Source organism: Watersipora subatra, chromosome 1 (assembly GCF_963576615.1).
Source record: "Watersipora subatra chromosome 1, tzWatSuba1.1, whole genome shotgun sequence".
Classification (NCBI taxonomy): domain Eukaryota; kingdom Metazoa; phylum Bryozoa; class Gymnolaemata; order Cheilostomatida; family Watersiporidae; genus Watersipora; species Watersipora subatra.
In genome coordinates this window covers 46,154,152-46,170,328 of record NC_088708.1, presented here as the reverse complement: position 1 = coordinate 46,170,328, position 16,177 = coordinate 46,154,152, and the positions used below count along the sequence as shown (strand labels likewise).

At 34.9% G+C, this 16,177-nt stretch overlaps 2 protein-coding genes across 2 annotated transcripts in view; one reads left to right on the top strand and one right to left on the bottom strand.

Moving 5' to 3' along the window:
• LOC137385850 (parvalbumin alpha-like) lies at positions 1-14,880 on the top strand. The gene is made up of 5 exons (XM_068072424.1): positions 1-125; positions 1,940-2,086; positions 2,430-2,542; positions 8,834-8,957; positions 14,741-14,880. The coding sequence occupies exons 1-5, from the start codon at positions 74-76 to the stop codon at positions 14,767-14,769; spliced, it is 465 nt and encodes a 154-aa protein (XP_067928525.1). The 5' UTR covers positions 1-73; the 3' UTR covers positions 14,770-14,880.
• Positions 14,800-16,177, bottom strand: part of LOC137385849 (bone morphogenetic protein 1-like) — a 33,877-nt gene continuing 32,499 nt past the window's right edge. Inside the window, exon 18 of the mRNA XM_068072423.1 lies at positions 14,800-15,959. Coding sequence (XP_067928524.1) covers positions 15,512-15,959 — 448 coding nt within the window. The 3' untranslated portion in view covers positions 14,800-15,511. The remainder of the gene's footprint in view (positions 15,960-16,177) is intronic.

The following is a 16,177-nucleotide window of genomic DNA, read 5'->3' as shown; positions in this document are numbered from 1 at the left end:
TGCTGCAAGCATCGACACAGGTTTGCTCACTACCCTAATTACAAGCAGCAGAGAAAGAAGTCTACGGCAAAGGATGGCTGACCAAGACCCAGAAGCCTTCCAGGTAACTGAAGACAAGGAAAGAGGTGAGTTGTCACTGCTTTCTATTACCACAAACAAAGCTATTGTAGGCATTACAATGTATTTGCTTTGGTTTATAAAATAAATCAGATAAAATCAATTATTGAGGTGTTTAAGTTATACCAAGTTATCCGATCCATTTTATTAGTTTTATTGCAAAAGTTTTTTAGCTCTATTTTTAAAACTCAGAACTTGCAATAGTTGACTTACTTTGAGGTATCCTAAAACAACTTTGACTAATATTTGAATACATGAAACTTTAATATTTTACTTTGACTAGCTTGTGCTTTGTAAACGTAAACATTAAATGGTAGGTTTATAGAAAGGTTAACTCCTTCAAAACACGTATAAAGTTGATAACTCTGAATGATTTTTTTGGTATTATGATCATCAATATTAGACTAGTCTTAATAAATGTGCACTCTTTTTATAGACAAGCATTGAAGAGTTGTGTGCTCATGTTTGACATCTGCCTCCGCTGATACATTGCAAGTACGGTATATGCCATAAGGTTTATTTTAGGTATTCTAACTCACATAGCCAACTGTATTGCTTATTTTCAATTGATTATAGCTCGTAAGTACCCACCTTGAATTTTGCAGGTCTTTTGGAACAAAACTTTCTTTTCCTTTTCTATGACTTTGTTCAGATTTTAAGGACAAATAGACAGAAAATTATATTTACAATCCAAAAGCAATGGTGATGTGAAATTTCATAGCTGGGTGCTGCCAAGATCTTAGCAAAGACAATAGTTTAAGGCGAAGAATGAGTGCAAACAGCTTTTTGAGTTACGATAACAACTGCTTTTACACAACCACATGAAATGATCAAAGATTCTTCCAAAGAAAGTATTGAGCACTCACACAAATGATTGTGGGTAGACAACTCTCTGAAGTCATTTACTTGCACATTGTATGATGAATTCTCAATCAATCAGCTTAGAGGCACATTAATCTCTGCACCTTCTTTCATATCTGATGTCTTTACAAAACCTTGTCCAGAGTTACTAAATATTAGTTAAGTAACAAACTTTTAATGCTGATTAAATTGCAGTTGCTCAGTCTTCCAGTCCTTTCGTTGTTCTTGCAGATTGCTAAAGACTATGGTGCAATTATATGTAATTATATTTAATTGTTAGCCACCTTTGAAACTGTACAGCCTGTTCATGCTTGTTTACAAGAACAAGTAATGCTCTGTCAACCTGAGATAAGCTTTTTTAAAGCCTTCCAACAAACTTTACTAATAGAAAAAGCATAAACCAATTATATAATAAGCAAGAAAAGCAAGAAAAGCAAGAAAACGTCAAAGAAAGCATAAGCAATACACAAATATTGTGAATCATCAGACATGAGTTTACCGGAATTGTTTTCATTTTTCAACACATTTTCTTAATTCGTTTTCAACACGATTAATTGTATTCTACAATTAAACGTGTTAAGACAATTTTATATGAGAAGAACTTTCTCTCATTAGCTTTTTATAACTTTTCACCATTTTAAACACCTGTCAAAAAAACCTGTAAAATTCTTTAGTGTTTGCTGGCTTACAAGATTAAAACAGCCTAATTTTAAATTTTTACTTCCATAAACTTGAATGAATGCTACTTATGCTGTAGTAACAGAGTGGCTTTCAAAACTGACTTTAGATCATGCAGGCTAAGGGAGACGATTTCAAGTTTGTTTCATTTGTCACATTTTCACTACTATTTCCAACTTTGTCTTTTACGCTGTGACATACTAGTAGTAACTAGAAAAATTTACAAAAAACTACATCAGATTAGTCTATATTTCATAAAAAAGGGACCTTTTCTGACTTTTAGAGCTCATCAAATTGTGGGCTGAACATCAGGATGCTGATGGAGAAAGAGTTCCGGTCAACAAGGTTATCGACATCTACTGGAATGTCGGTTACATCCTTGGTAATGAGTACTCAAAACAACTTGTAGAAGAACTCACAGACACTTATGGTAAGTACTTCTAGCTTATAGACATCTACGACATATAGGTCCTGATAGTTTACTGATGAGTATGGTAGGTGCTACTAGCTTATTGACACCTACAACAGGTGTTTCTAGCTTATAGGCATTGATGGTAGGTGCTACTAGCTTACTGACACTTACGACAAGTGTTATTAGTTTAATGACAACTATGGTAGGTGCTGCTAGCTTACTGACACCTATTGTAGGTGCTATTGACTTGAAGACAACAATGGTAGGCGTTACTGACATCTATGGTAGGCAATACTTACAGAAGCTTGGTCAACCAATATTTTCTATCATTTGAACAATGTGCTCCATGGTTTTTTTACAGGTGAGTTGGTGTCATACCAAGACACCAAAGAGCTCTTTCGCCAAAACATGGTGAAAAAACTAAATTTAGACTTCTTCAAGAACTTGTTTCGAATACTGGACAAAAACAAGCAGGTATTTATGTTGGTGTGCCACTTTCCATGAAACACTTCTCTTTTTAGAATGGCTCCAACGCCTTTTTCTTGTTCTTTCATTATTTCCTATTTAGGGGTCTCCCCTGCGAGTGGTGTATCCTGGTCCAGAATATATTGTGACCATTAGCTATGGCACAGGAGCCATTGTGGCTAGATGCTCTTCCTAACACCACCAATGGTCTTTCTGTGATTTGAACCACCGACCTGCTGATTATATGCTAGTGCACTAACCACTGAACTATAGCTGTTCCATAGAACTGACCCTCTGTAGATGACGTATTTCAAAAAACCATATTTCAGATTTGAAGAGACCTTCCAACAGCCGGCATTTCAACTCTTTTTTAGTGCTTTTTAAGATTATTCTAATACTGTTCATCACCAGTTGATCTCCCTCAATCACTGTATTGCCTTTTTAACCACCCCTTAGAATTCTTTGGTCAGCTACTTGTACTTGCTATCGAATAACCATGAAAACCGATACAACCTGTCACATGAGTTGGATTGCCGGCGACTAAACTGGCACGATCAGCTCTAAGCTGAAGGGTGAATCTGGGTATCCTGTTGGAACAAAGTAAAGTACCCAACAAAGAGATTATTTATTTTTCAATTTGAGTGTGGCCATGACATACCTTCTGGAAAGTCTAGTCAGACACTTTGTTGGCAAGAATAAATAAACTTATTCTTCTGCTGACTGCTGCAGAAGACCAAATATGCCAATATGTCTAAACCTGTTACAGCGTGCTGGATTACATCTTTGAACTACTGAGAGAGGAAATCTAGTAATGCCTAAGCTAGTGTTCCTTATTACCTTTTGCCGCAGTTTTATGGGAGTTGTCTGCTATTGTAGCTGCACTAAAATTCCATCGGTATATCCAAAAACCAAAATCGTTGAAAGGCTATTTATGTATGTTTGAATGATGAAAAGATAAACAAAATTTATTTTTACGTGTCCGTCTAGTATGCCCCTTTCTTATTTCACAGTTGACAGATCATTCAGTGTTCATGTCAAGTCTTCTCTTTTATCTAAAAGGCAGGCAAATGAAGGTAGTTTTGAAAGCTTGTTATCCAAATTTAACAGACAATAAAGATACATAGTTTGATTTTTACTAAAGGAGCAGTCAAAGAAAGTCTTTGAAACTGATGGTATTCACTTTGAACTTATGCTTTGTAATGCTTTGTTAGTCACTGTATATTATTTTTACTATAATAGGAGCCACATCCATTCACCTCGCTGAAGCCATACTTGAAGGTTACAAAAAATATTGCTTCTAACAGAATTTGAACTAATAACTTTTGGCTTAACAGACTGACACTCTACCAAACATTTGTAAAACTCAAACACAAGGGCCAAATTTGGCCCGCGGTGTAATTATAGTTGGTCCACAAGATCATATCAACATGCATTAGAGCTGGCCTGCAATATGTACTGTATCGCTAATAATACAAGCTGCACAGTGTTTAGCTAATCCATAAAATCATAGAATCTAGAAAATCGAGACAGGAACAGTTTTTTAGCTTTGTAAACTATTAGCAGGAGTCATTTTATCATGAGTATGAGCGCATAACTCTAACCCAAAGTTGTTCAGTCATATTAGTGGTACTTAAAATTAAAAGATACCACTAATTTAATAAATAATTTTTTTATTCTGTCAAATAAAATCGTTAAATGTATAAATTATGTTCAACTGACAGAGAAAAAGAGTAAAAATGATAAGAATTGATTCCAGAGGCAAATTTACACCAAATGAGTTTGATAATAATTTCATAATTTCAAATCAACTACTAAAAGCCCATACATGAGCAATTAATAGTGAATTGCACCGATAAGTTGGTGATAGTTATTAGCATTTTGTGCTATATTTATTCGATGTCCAATGGTAAATTATCTTTGTTTTGCACGATTACATTTGCCTCAATTATTGACATTTGGTACCTTTCTGTGACTAACTTTGTCTCAAGCATGCTAGCTTAGTGAGAGTTCATAGCTTAACCAAGCCGATTATGCTGATCCAATTTTTTTAATTTTTGCTTTCCTGTTTCATCGTGAGTTTTATTAACTGGTGTATAAAATAACCAGGGTGCAAGTAGTGCTGGGACGATATCAAAAATTCGTTTCGGTACGATATGATGGTGTAGTCAAACGATATATCAAAATATTGGTTATGTTATCCTGAGTTGTCTTTTCTGTCAGAAAAAGCTACCATGGGAGTATAATTCTTTGAAGAATCAGATACCAAATAGAGTAGAATATTAGAGGTGGAATGAGACAGGTTTTTTAAGTTCGAGACGAGACTCGAGACACTGTCTTGTAAAAATTCGAGACTCGAGACACGAGACAGTAAAATAATGAGCATTTGGTGATGATTTTACTACACAAGTACTAGCTACTTGGTATATATAAATTAATAAAACTATTTTGAAATTGAATTTTCACCTGGTGTAGACGATTCTAATACAACATTTTAATAGTGATATGCATGTAGTTTTTGTAAACAATTGACACAAACAGCTCTAAAATACCGAAGTTATATATTCTAAGAATTTTGAGCTTGATTGATCATGATTATTATAAACATATTGCTTTGTACATGTATATTTTTACCATCTATTGAATAGTTTTTACTTTTTAATGTAATGTGTAATGAAACCGATAGCCGTCGCTCTACAAAGAAATACCGCAACTAAAAGAACACATGATAACACTTTCATTCTTATCGTTTCATTAATTTTAAGTTTTGTTTGTGTATTAACTGTAGTATGTGAATTATATTTGAATTGTACTCAAGAAATTATAATGCTTACTGTATACATGCACATGTATTTTCTTATATTGAGCTAACAAAGCGTCATTGTTAACCGAACACGGACTATGGTCGACATGGCCTTTCGTTCGTTTCTCCGTGTCCGGGCAAGTTTTACCCGCGATTGGTAGTATATACGTAAGAGAGGCCCGAATTTTATGACGGGCAGTTGGTGATTAGACACGATACGATAAAATACAGACATTTTACCCGCAAGTCTTATTTATTAAATTGGATTACCCGAAGAGTAATTAGATACGACCCGGTATCCGTTTTAAGGACACAGAACCGAACTAAAATATAACAGGGCCGTTGTCCGGACTACATGATTAGACTCAGTGGCCAACATAATCAATAGCAACCGGTAGTAACGGATCGGGTATAACTTTAAAGGCAGTTGCCCGCAATCCATTACAGTATATGGAGTTGTTGCTACCGCAAGAAGCCATATTTTAACAACCGTGCGCATGCGCTTTAGTTCTATTTCCTGTCTCGAGTTTGGCAATAGTTAAGTCGAGACGAGACCGATACGAGACGAGACAGGTCGATACTCGAGACGTCTCGTGTCTCGTTCCACCTCTATAGAATATCCTTCGTTTTTCGTGACGTCATTCTATCGTTGTCTGCCATCTTTATGGACACATTTTATCGTTAAAAACACAAAGCCTCTGCAATTGATTATTGTAAACAATGCTTTGTTTGCAAATTTTTTATTTTAGTATCAAAACAACATCGACAAATACTATTAATCATGTAAACATCAACGATACTTACACAGTCAGATGGTACAGACCATACTATAGTCATCAAATTATTAATAACAATCAATCTTGCCACAATCAATACTCATAGAAGATCTATTCTTCAGACCTGAACTCTTGTATTTAGTATCAATCAATTTATTTTTGTAAAAGTTATCCTGCATTACTTATTTGAAGTCATCATCTCATGTAAATTTTATTTTAATTTTTACACCAATAATCTCAAACTAAACTTGAATTGTTCACTACTATCTTGCATTCAGGATACTTTCACATTTTCTCTTTTATTTGATAATATGCCTGCAAATAGAGGCTTTTTGTTATCAGCAAAATTAAATATTATTAACTAACATGCTATTATTAATCAAGAGAATGACGATAGTTTTCTACAAAGATAGCGGCTTTTTCATAGATGAGCGCATATGCAAACAGGGCGATGGCGTCAAAAATCGATGGATCTATATTATCGTCGATATCGTCAAATATCAACGATATCCGATAATTCGATATGGGCAGAAAGCACTCGGTACGGTCGATATCAGAAAGTGATATCGACGATATACCGAAATATCGTAATATCGTCCCAGCACTAGGTGCAAGTTACTGTACTGTACTGCTCATGGAAACAAAAACAAACCTTTATGACAAACTTTCTTTTTAAAACTTTTTTAGAAATTTCTTTAAATATTGTGTTTTCAAATTGCATAGTGCACATCCATTTCCATTTAGCAAAACGTAGAAAAGTGCTGATTTCTCACAACCTTAGTATCTCAATCAGAAAGCTACAATGAAACCTGCATGCTATGTGCCAGTTGGCAAACAAGTTATGTCAATAAATATTATTCAATATAGTTGCGTCAGCGAGAGCTGCCATGCTGTACAATCTCAGGGCGTATGTTATCTTTAGTATTGGTCCATTCTGCTAGGAAATAATTATTTTCCCCTAGACATTGTTTACTGTCAATTTAATGTTATTCCTCGAGTACCTTGTGACTGCAAAAGTACTAACAAATGAGAAAATCATATGTATATGCAGAAGATACAAAGTTATAGACATACATCATGTGGTTTGTTTGAGATAACAATGATTTTGGATGATAAAATATGACGGACGGACGTAATAGGGAAAAAGTAGCATTAATGCGGTTAGGTAGGCTGACGCTCTATAATGATCTCTAGTGATCTCTAATGAAAACTAGATAACAAAAAAAGAATGCTGCCAACGTAAGAGCAATGTTAAGAGAGATTGTTTGTGTAACACGCTGTCTTTGATTCTCATTTATTATAAACAAAATCTTTAGGTTGGCAGCAGCAATTGAACTATTGCGTAGCCTTAGTGCTACGCTCTGATGTAAAGGAGCAAGACTGAAAAGCACATTACCTTCTCTGTTTGAAGATAAATCTTTGGCTCACCTATAAATAGTTGAGGTTGTTATTCAACTCTAGGTCTGTGTGCGGTTGACCACAGCTCACCCTTGAGTTATGGTCAGCTGTTGGAGTTCAACTAAAACATTTCCTACAGTCATTCAGACTGGCGAGCGACATAAATTTAACTTTAATTTATGCATGTGAAAGTTATTGTTTTGTTAATGAAGGAGAGGAAATTATGTCAAATATGAACTCATTGCAGCAGAATCTCATGTCTGGGGCAGTAAAACAAATCTAGTAGTATGGGACAACCACTCAAAATACATTTTTCCAAGTTCCCAGGCTTTTTCATCCAGTTCTTGGCATGGGAAATCATTGATGATATCTTGAACATTAGAAACCACACTGCCATAATGGGTTCTATCATCACACAATGAAATATGCATTTATGTTTACTTAAATTTTTTTGTAATTTGTCGCTGTAAGAAAATTACAAGTGAGATATTTTATTTTAAATATTGAGCGCTCATAAAACTTTAAACTGTCAAAACTAGTAAATACAGTCAAACCTCTACTTACCGTCATCTCAGCATGCCAATGTTCCAGCATATGAGGTAGCATTTTAGGAAGTGATTAGCTCACCACTTGCAGTAATTTTCCGCATATGCCATTCCAAGTTTTTTAAAAACTTTCAGAAAATGAATAATGAAAAATGAAAAATAGAGAAATAATAATAAAAGTATATAAAAGTTGAGTTAGTTTAACCTTTAACCTTTACCTAGCCCAGTTATTATTATTGACTTTTTACGCCTTTTTTACATTATTATATAATACATTATATAATACATTATATAATACATTATATAATACATTATATAATACATTATATAATGTATTATATAAAACATTATATAAAACATATAATACATTTACTATGAGCAATTATCTGCCGTTTTTATAAAGGACTGACTGCAAGTTTTTGAAATGTACAACAAATTAAGTAACTCACTGTGTATTCTTATGGGAATATTTACTCTAACAGATGATGGTTTTAGCATATAAAGCAAATCTTGAAACTAAAGGACTTCATATGTAGAGGTTTAACTGTAGTGTCTGTTAAATGTGCTTTTGTAATAAGTAATTTGGAGATTTAAAATAGTTTATAATACAAATATCGAGTTTATATGATAATCATGAGTAACTCCAACTCACCAGCAAGACTCACCAGCGACTCAATTTGCTGTTTGAAGTGATTTGCCGCCGTCAACTTGCCAATAGTATGTTGGGTCGAATTTTTAGCGATCAAAGTTTATTTATTTATTTGTAGTAATTTAATTGTAGGGAATTATACCAGCTGATAATTTGAAGAAGATTTTGTCTCAGCTGCCTGATACGAATGAGGAAGAGGTCGATGCTATGATTGCTGCTATAGACGATGATGGCAATGGAGAGGTCGATTTCAATGGTAGGCAGATGCGAAAGTAACAAAAGATATTGCTAGCTGTGCTTCTTTCCTTTACATATATAATGGTCAAACTACATTTCCTCATAGGAATAACGGCAAGTTTTTTTGTCTACTGGAAGGTGTTTTCTTTTCTGGTAAGTTTCCTGAAGAGTAATGCTATTTTTCCTAGCTAATGTAAGCTTTCCTAGAATAAAGGAATTTTGAAGAACATATGGCTACCTATTGCAATAAAGGTCTTCAACCTTTAATACAAGTTTTGCAAGACTAAAAAAGAGAGGCTTTGTAGAGACCTGCCAACCAGTATGTTGGCAGTATGTGAGTGTATGACTGGCAGCAGAGCATCGCTGAGCTCTTTATCATCAATGTTTACTCAAGTGCCCTCAGCCAATTTTATTACTGTTTTATAAGCAAGCATTCGTGTGACACTTTTACTGTCTGAACTTGCTATGCCCTATGGAAAAGAAAATCAGCTAGTATAGGAGTGCTGACAAATTCCTTATCAGTACTCTTCAAGGCCATGCATGACCAAATACCTGCTTTTGAGGCTACTGCGTCTCCAGAAACCTGGAGTTACCTTCTAAACACTAATGTTAAGGAAATGTGAGCCATGTGGCTATTACTCTATGAATGGCTCACAGACAAATCTATTGTTATAAAAAAATTTCGAGCATTCACTAAGCACGTCTGTGATACCGCACGTCTGCGGTAGGCTATCCTGTAACCATTACTTATTTAGATCTCAGGCTACAGTTTTAATGATGTCTTGAGAGGCGTATGCATAGCCATGGCCAATGGGGCCTACTACTGTAAACCCTGTACAATTATGAGAGTTATGCGTTCAGAGCCTGAGTGCTGTATGAGCACCCATACACATACCGGAGTGCCGTATGAGCACCCATACACATACCGGAGTGGCGTTTGAGCACCCACACACATACCACATATGCAGATTTACTAATACCACATACCAGATAGAGATTTACTGCACCCCTTCCTTATCAACCATCACAATTGATGGTTTAAAATATATGCAAAGGACGTATTTTATACAGTAAAGCCACTCGCTTGTGTTTGGTCGTGGGATCACTTACAGGCATAGACCTATGAACTATACCTAATAGTCCCACGACCAAACACGAGCGAAGCGATTGTTTGAAAGCTTTATGATAAATGCATATGTGCACACAACTCACGAAAATTATTCATGAGCGGCCGTCGCAAACCCTTGTACCGAAATCTCATCAACAAATTTAACCATTTTTCTATGGAGTCATTTAAGTATAATAACGATACAAAACACATATAAACCTATTTAAATATGTTACCAAGTCTTTGAAATTTGTAGACAATATCCTAAAACTAACCCATCTGATTGGATTATACATAAATAGACAGATTAATTTGACCTAAAATCGCCATTAAAACTATGACAGGCTTTTTTTAATCAAAATTAAGATTGGCCAACGAAACGCCGATAAGGCCGTGCAACAGAGAGTAGAACCATTAAGCCGTGCGCATTTCACCAGAAAAACATGCACATTTCACCAGTCTATGGCATTGTCTAACTGCCGAAGGTTTCTAATATCTTTCTGTTTTTAATATCTTGCAAAAATATTTAATTATAAGAATAGTTATTCGATTTTATAAAATTATTATAAGATTTAATTATAAGAATAATCATTCGAATTTATTTATCCAAAAGTTTCTGTAATAAACGTAGACCGTTTAAGGCGTAGACCGATTTACAGGTACGAAATTGTGGTAGGCCTACACAGTTTATCAGCCTGTTTTTTTTGTCCAATTACCAAAGGTTTCATTAAATTATTTAGAACGTTAGCCAAAATTCTTTACATTTTATGTACAAGCTAGGGCTGAACTACAACGCCCCTTCATGACGAGAACATTTTTTTATTTTGCTCCAGTTTGCAAAAACATCCAGACGCGTGAATGCTGATGCTCGCTTTCTGTTACAGATCGCTATCAAAACCATTGTACATCCAACACAACCAACTTTCAAACTGTGTAGCTATATTACACAGCAGCTTGCCATTTTACTTCTAATATTGCATTTTAGAGCTATAATAAATTTATTTCATTATTGGTGTTGTTAAATTACATACAGTACAGTAGGTTAGGCCTACAGCTTTAATTAATATTTATTTTATTGTTGTAAAACATAGGTTTGAGATAGTAGTAGATTAAGTGTGATTTTTATACAACTTTTTGTTTTGGATAATTGACTTTTTGAATTTAATTTCAAAACAACTTGACAATTACTATGGACATACAACTTCCCAGAACACCACGTCGTGGCCGTCGCCGACGCAGTGGCCATCCACGTGTCTCTCAATTATTACAGCTCAATAGGAGGATAAATAGAAGGTCCTCACAGCAACCATCAACATCAAATGCTAATGTTCAACAACACGCTGCTCAAATTAATAACAACAACTCATCTGATTCAGAGAATTCTTTAGTAGATGTTGTAGGCGATGTAAATGACAAGCACTTGGCAACCCCTTTGTTTCCAGATGATGATCATGATTTTATGGACATCATTGACCATGAAAATACTGTACAAAACAATATTGCTCCTCTCAATGCTGCCCCCTTCATCACATTCCTCATTTTCAATCTTTAGATTGTCCTGATTTTCAAGAATTGCTAACAACTTTCTAGGCAGACTTGACAACAACATATCACAGCTCACATGTACTGGATGTAATGAGAAACATTTCATTACATACAATGCTCAAATACAACTATGTCATACGTGCCAACAAGTTAGACCTGGCACTGTTAATATATTCAGTGCAGCCAACAATATGGACTCAGGTCCATCTGTTGAATTGTTATCTTCTCTTACACTTATGGAACAGTTACTCATCGCTAAGGTTAATCCTACAATATCAATATTCCTTCTTCCCGTGGTGGCCAATTTGGGTTCAAAGGTCATGTCATCAATTTCCCTCAGAACGTAAATGACTTTTTTATAAATTTACCTGGTTAACTACAACAAATTGACATCATTGTCCTTTGTCGACTCGACGCGTTGACCAACCTGCCTTGCCAGCCAATCTCCTAACAGTTCGTATTTAGCAGTACCCTTTCTTTTTTCCATTATCCGTTTACATTTAATCGGCAGTTTTTCAATTACTTTAATTTTTATCTCCAAGCATAACATCATATTTTTGAATAGTTGATAATCAAAGCCTGGATTACTACATACAAGCTTGGACACAAGAAAAGACATTACCTTGAATCGTTAAAGTAGCCTTTTAACCAGAACATATGAATTCACAAAACACCATTTACAATAGATGTATATGCCACCACTGGTAGTTTTAAAAAATATTTTCAAGTTCAGATTATTTTAGTGTATTGAGCATGTATGCATCATTAAAATGATTTTGGACCCTCGACACGTACCTTAGAAGGGTGTGCATTACTAAATGTCAAGATAAAATATCTATCATGGAATGGGACGCGAAAAAAGCATTCATCCGTTTTGCACTTATCTTTAATCATAGAGGTATCTTCCATATGATGGTTTCAGTAAAAGTCACACTATCAGGTACTCGCTCAAACATTCAATAAAAATTAGCCTTTCTCTTACGCTTTTGTTATAAAGCAAGAGTTTAGCGATTGTATCCTAAAGACATTTATAAAAGTCATGGCTTTTGTTGATGCAACTCACATATATGCTTATCTTCTGTCAGCAAACCTACCTAATTCGGTTATTGTGTTTCATTGCCCACCCAATCAAAGCAAAAAACTACCATAATTTCCTTAAAATTGAGATCTAATTGGAATCTGAATGCCTATGTGTACTAGTCACAAAAACTCGTTAGAGAATTCTAAAGCCCTTTGGCTGTAATTATATCTAGTCTATGAAGGATTTCATATCAGGCGGATCATGGAAGTTGAACTTTCATTTTCTGTTTTTTGTCTAAGCTTTACCTAGAAAAAATTGCTTTTCTTTTTTTGAATTGCCATGAAGACAATTTACACTAGGCACCGTGGATATGAAAGTTTTGCAATCAAGTCTCATGAGAATGTTGCAATGAAGTTTTTTGTCGTCTGTTTGTACCGATATATACAAATGATTTATAGTGCACCATTTGTACGCTTTTGATGTTGGCTAGAAGAATCAATTATAAAACTGCCAATAGTAGAAGCGAGTTCATGCTCATTTGTTGTTAAATTGATTATACATTGTAGAATTAAAAATATGCGAGGGAACAAAGAAGTAATATGACAACACTAATAGATGGGAAACACTAGAAAACAATCTTGATTTGTTACTCATTTATAATTTCATTATAACACAGACGGATTGTTGGTGTTAATCTCCTGTAATTAACACCAACAACTGTTTTCAAATGATTAAAAAGATTTGACCGAACTTAACTCTTTCACAATTCGTTATTCTGACCAAATTAATTCAAACGGATTTTCGAAAAATCGATATACCGCTAGTATTTATGCAATATCTCGAGAATCAATGCAGCTATTGTTTTACTGTAAAATACATCCTATTCAGAACAGAACTTTCTACAAGATAAGTATAAAATTGTTTAGTGAATCTACTCTCGCAAAATTTATGACGCGTTCTTTGCATTGAAAGAACGCTGCAAATTTCTTATTGCTATAATGATAGCGATCTAGTTTTCTCGTTTTGAAAAATAATTTGAAATTGCTTAGCAAAAAGATTTTCGATTGGTTGCACATGATTGGAAACAAAGTGGTTTTGTTGGAGACCAAATTTGATTGGTTTGGCTAATGAGTATGCTTCGTAATGGAAAAAAGGGAAACCCTATTGATTAACCAGTTTATCGTCTTACGATCTGTACTTCTATTGCCGTGATTGCTGATACATCGGCTCACAGTAGTAAAGAAGTTAAATGTTTCCATTTATATCCTTTCTGTTTCACGGAGTGACCAAAGGGACAAAGACAATTTTTTAAGCCATGGGTATAAATGGTAAATCCAAAATAGTTCAGGCATCATCAATAGTGTTAGTCACTAGTTGATGCAGCCTGAGTATTTATTAACACCAAATAAAAAAACGGATTGTTGGTGTTAATCACTAGTGACTAACAGATTGTTAGTGTTAATCACTAGTGACTAACACCAACACTAGTGACTAACAGATTGTTGGTGTTAATCTCTAGTGACTAACACCAACAATCCATATTTTTATTTGATGTTAATCATAAGTGACTAACACTATTGATGTAGCCTGAGCTACTTTGAATTTATCATATATACCCATGACTTTCGTTTTCAGAAATTGGAACCTGAAAAATTGCCTTTATCACTCTGGTCACTTCGTAAAACAGGATATAAATGGATACGTTTAAGTTTGTTCAAACCTTTTTAATCATTTGACAATTAAGCGTGTAGTAAAAATTACAGACTGTTCAATGTGCCAGATTTTAGTGTACCGAAGCTAATAGTGTTTAGCTGGTATGGCTTCACATGAAAATTTTGGAATTATCTTCTCATACTTTACTATCGGAACATCGAGGCAATCGTTCTTTCTGATCAGTTGACAAATATTCTATTCCTGTGCATACCTGAATACAATTGAATTTTTTTTCTCTTTGATCAGAGACCACAATAAAATAAGCTAAGCGTGAGACAGCATTTTTGAAAATTTTGTTTTACATAGGAGTTCCAAGCTTTTGATGATTGCAGTTTATTAACAATGGGCAATTTGAAACAAAACAATTGCAAGTATACATTTGATCTGGTTTTGATGGACTTCATGTTTTTTACAGAGTTCTATGGACTGATGTGCGATGGCTAGGAAGGAGAGAAAGAACAACTCTAACACAACTATGAATAGCCTTTTCAATATTTTTTACATTATCTAAATGTGATAAAACCGCACACTGGTGTACAGCAGTTACAATATCCTATTTTACATAACCGCATAAAATCTACACAAGCAAAAATATAATTGAACGTCTCTCTACAAAAATAGACAACGGTGACAAAATTCTATAACTTATAATAAAGTTGGTTAGCAGTAGAATAATAGGATTAGTAATAATGGCTTGTAGGTCACTGTTTCCCAATCAGTTATACACAATATCCTACAGATAATATGATTAGAAGTAATGTTATGTAGGTCACTATTTCCTGCAAATCACCTATACACAGAGTCATATAAGAAAATTATGTATCATGGCACAAAATAGATATTGAGATCTATATGTTTAGAAATGTCCACTTGGATTATGTTCAAAGTTTAATTACAATAAAATTTCTACTTGAAACTTTCAGAGTTAAAATGCAAATACAACTGAGCAACTCAAAAGAAGGTCTGGATTCAGTATTACCTTCAGAGATTACCTTCTGCTAATCAGTAAGCGACGACAAAACAACCCACAAATTGGCTGATCAACTCTTTTTATCAATGTAAACAACAGCAGCCAATAGGATGCAAGCACGATTGTGGAGCGATTATGCCATGCATGTATGTGGCGAGCGCGAGCATGGCAAGAGCATAGCTGCTCTAAATTGGGTTGTTAAGCTGTTCATGGTCATCAGTTGTGACCTTGCTGCCTTTGCCTACGCCGACCTCGCCGCCGTGACCCTCGGTTTCTACGACTTGAAATAATATTACTAGATCTTGCTGGTACTACAGGAGCTGCTCGAACTTCTGATGGTCTGTCTTGGCTCGTCTCCCCTGCTGCAGCATCCGCTGTATTTATAACCATTACATTTATTTCATCCGGTGATTTGATTTTGTTTTTAAGGCTCTCTGAGTGGTTAGATGAAATTTGAGTGGGTGCAACTGATTCGTCGCTGAACGGATCGACCAGCTTGTAGACTGCATGAAATCCTTTCCAATTCACTGTGTCATCAGAACGGAATTTGAGTAAGAGCTCATTGCTAGTCGAAACAAAAGGAGACGGGGGAGTCGAACCACAGAATCTGCCAAATTTCTCTGAGAGTTGATCTCCTCCGTCGAACACTTCTATGTAATCGTACCTATAAAAATTTTAGAATGAAGGAATAATTTTTTAGCTTACTTACATTCCGTTAAGAACACTTTCCATTAATACAGGTTGGAGTTTGTAACATATCTATGAATGTTCCAAGAGTGCTATTTGGCTCATTGAGTATTTTATTTTAAGGATGCCATGTCTAGACAGCATACGATCAAACAAAAACACAATTTTATGTTATTTTTGGTCAACCTCAAGCAT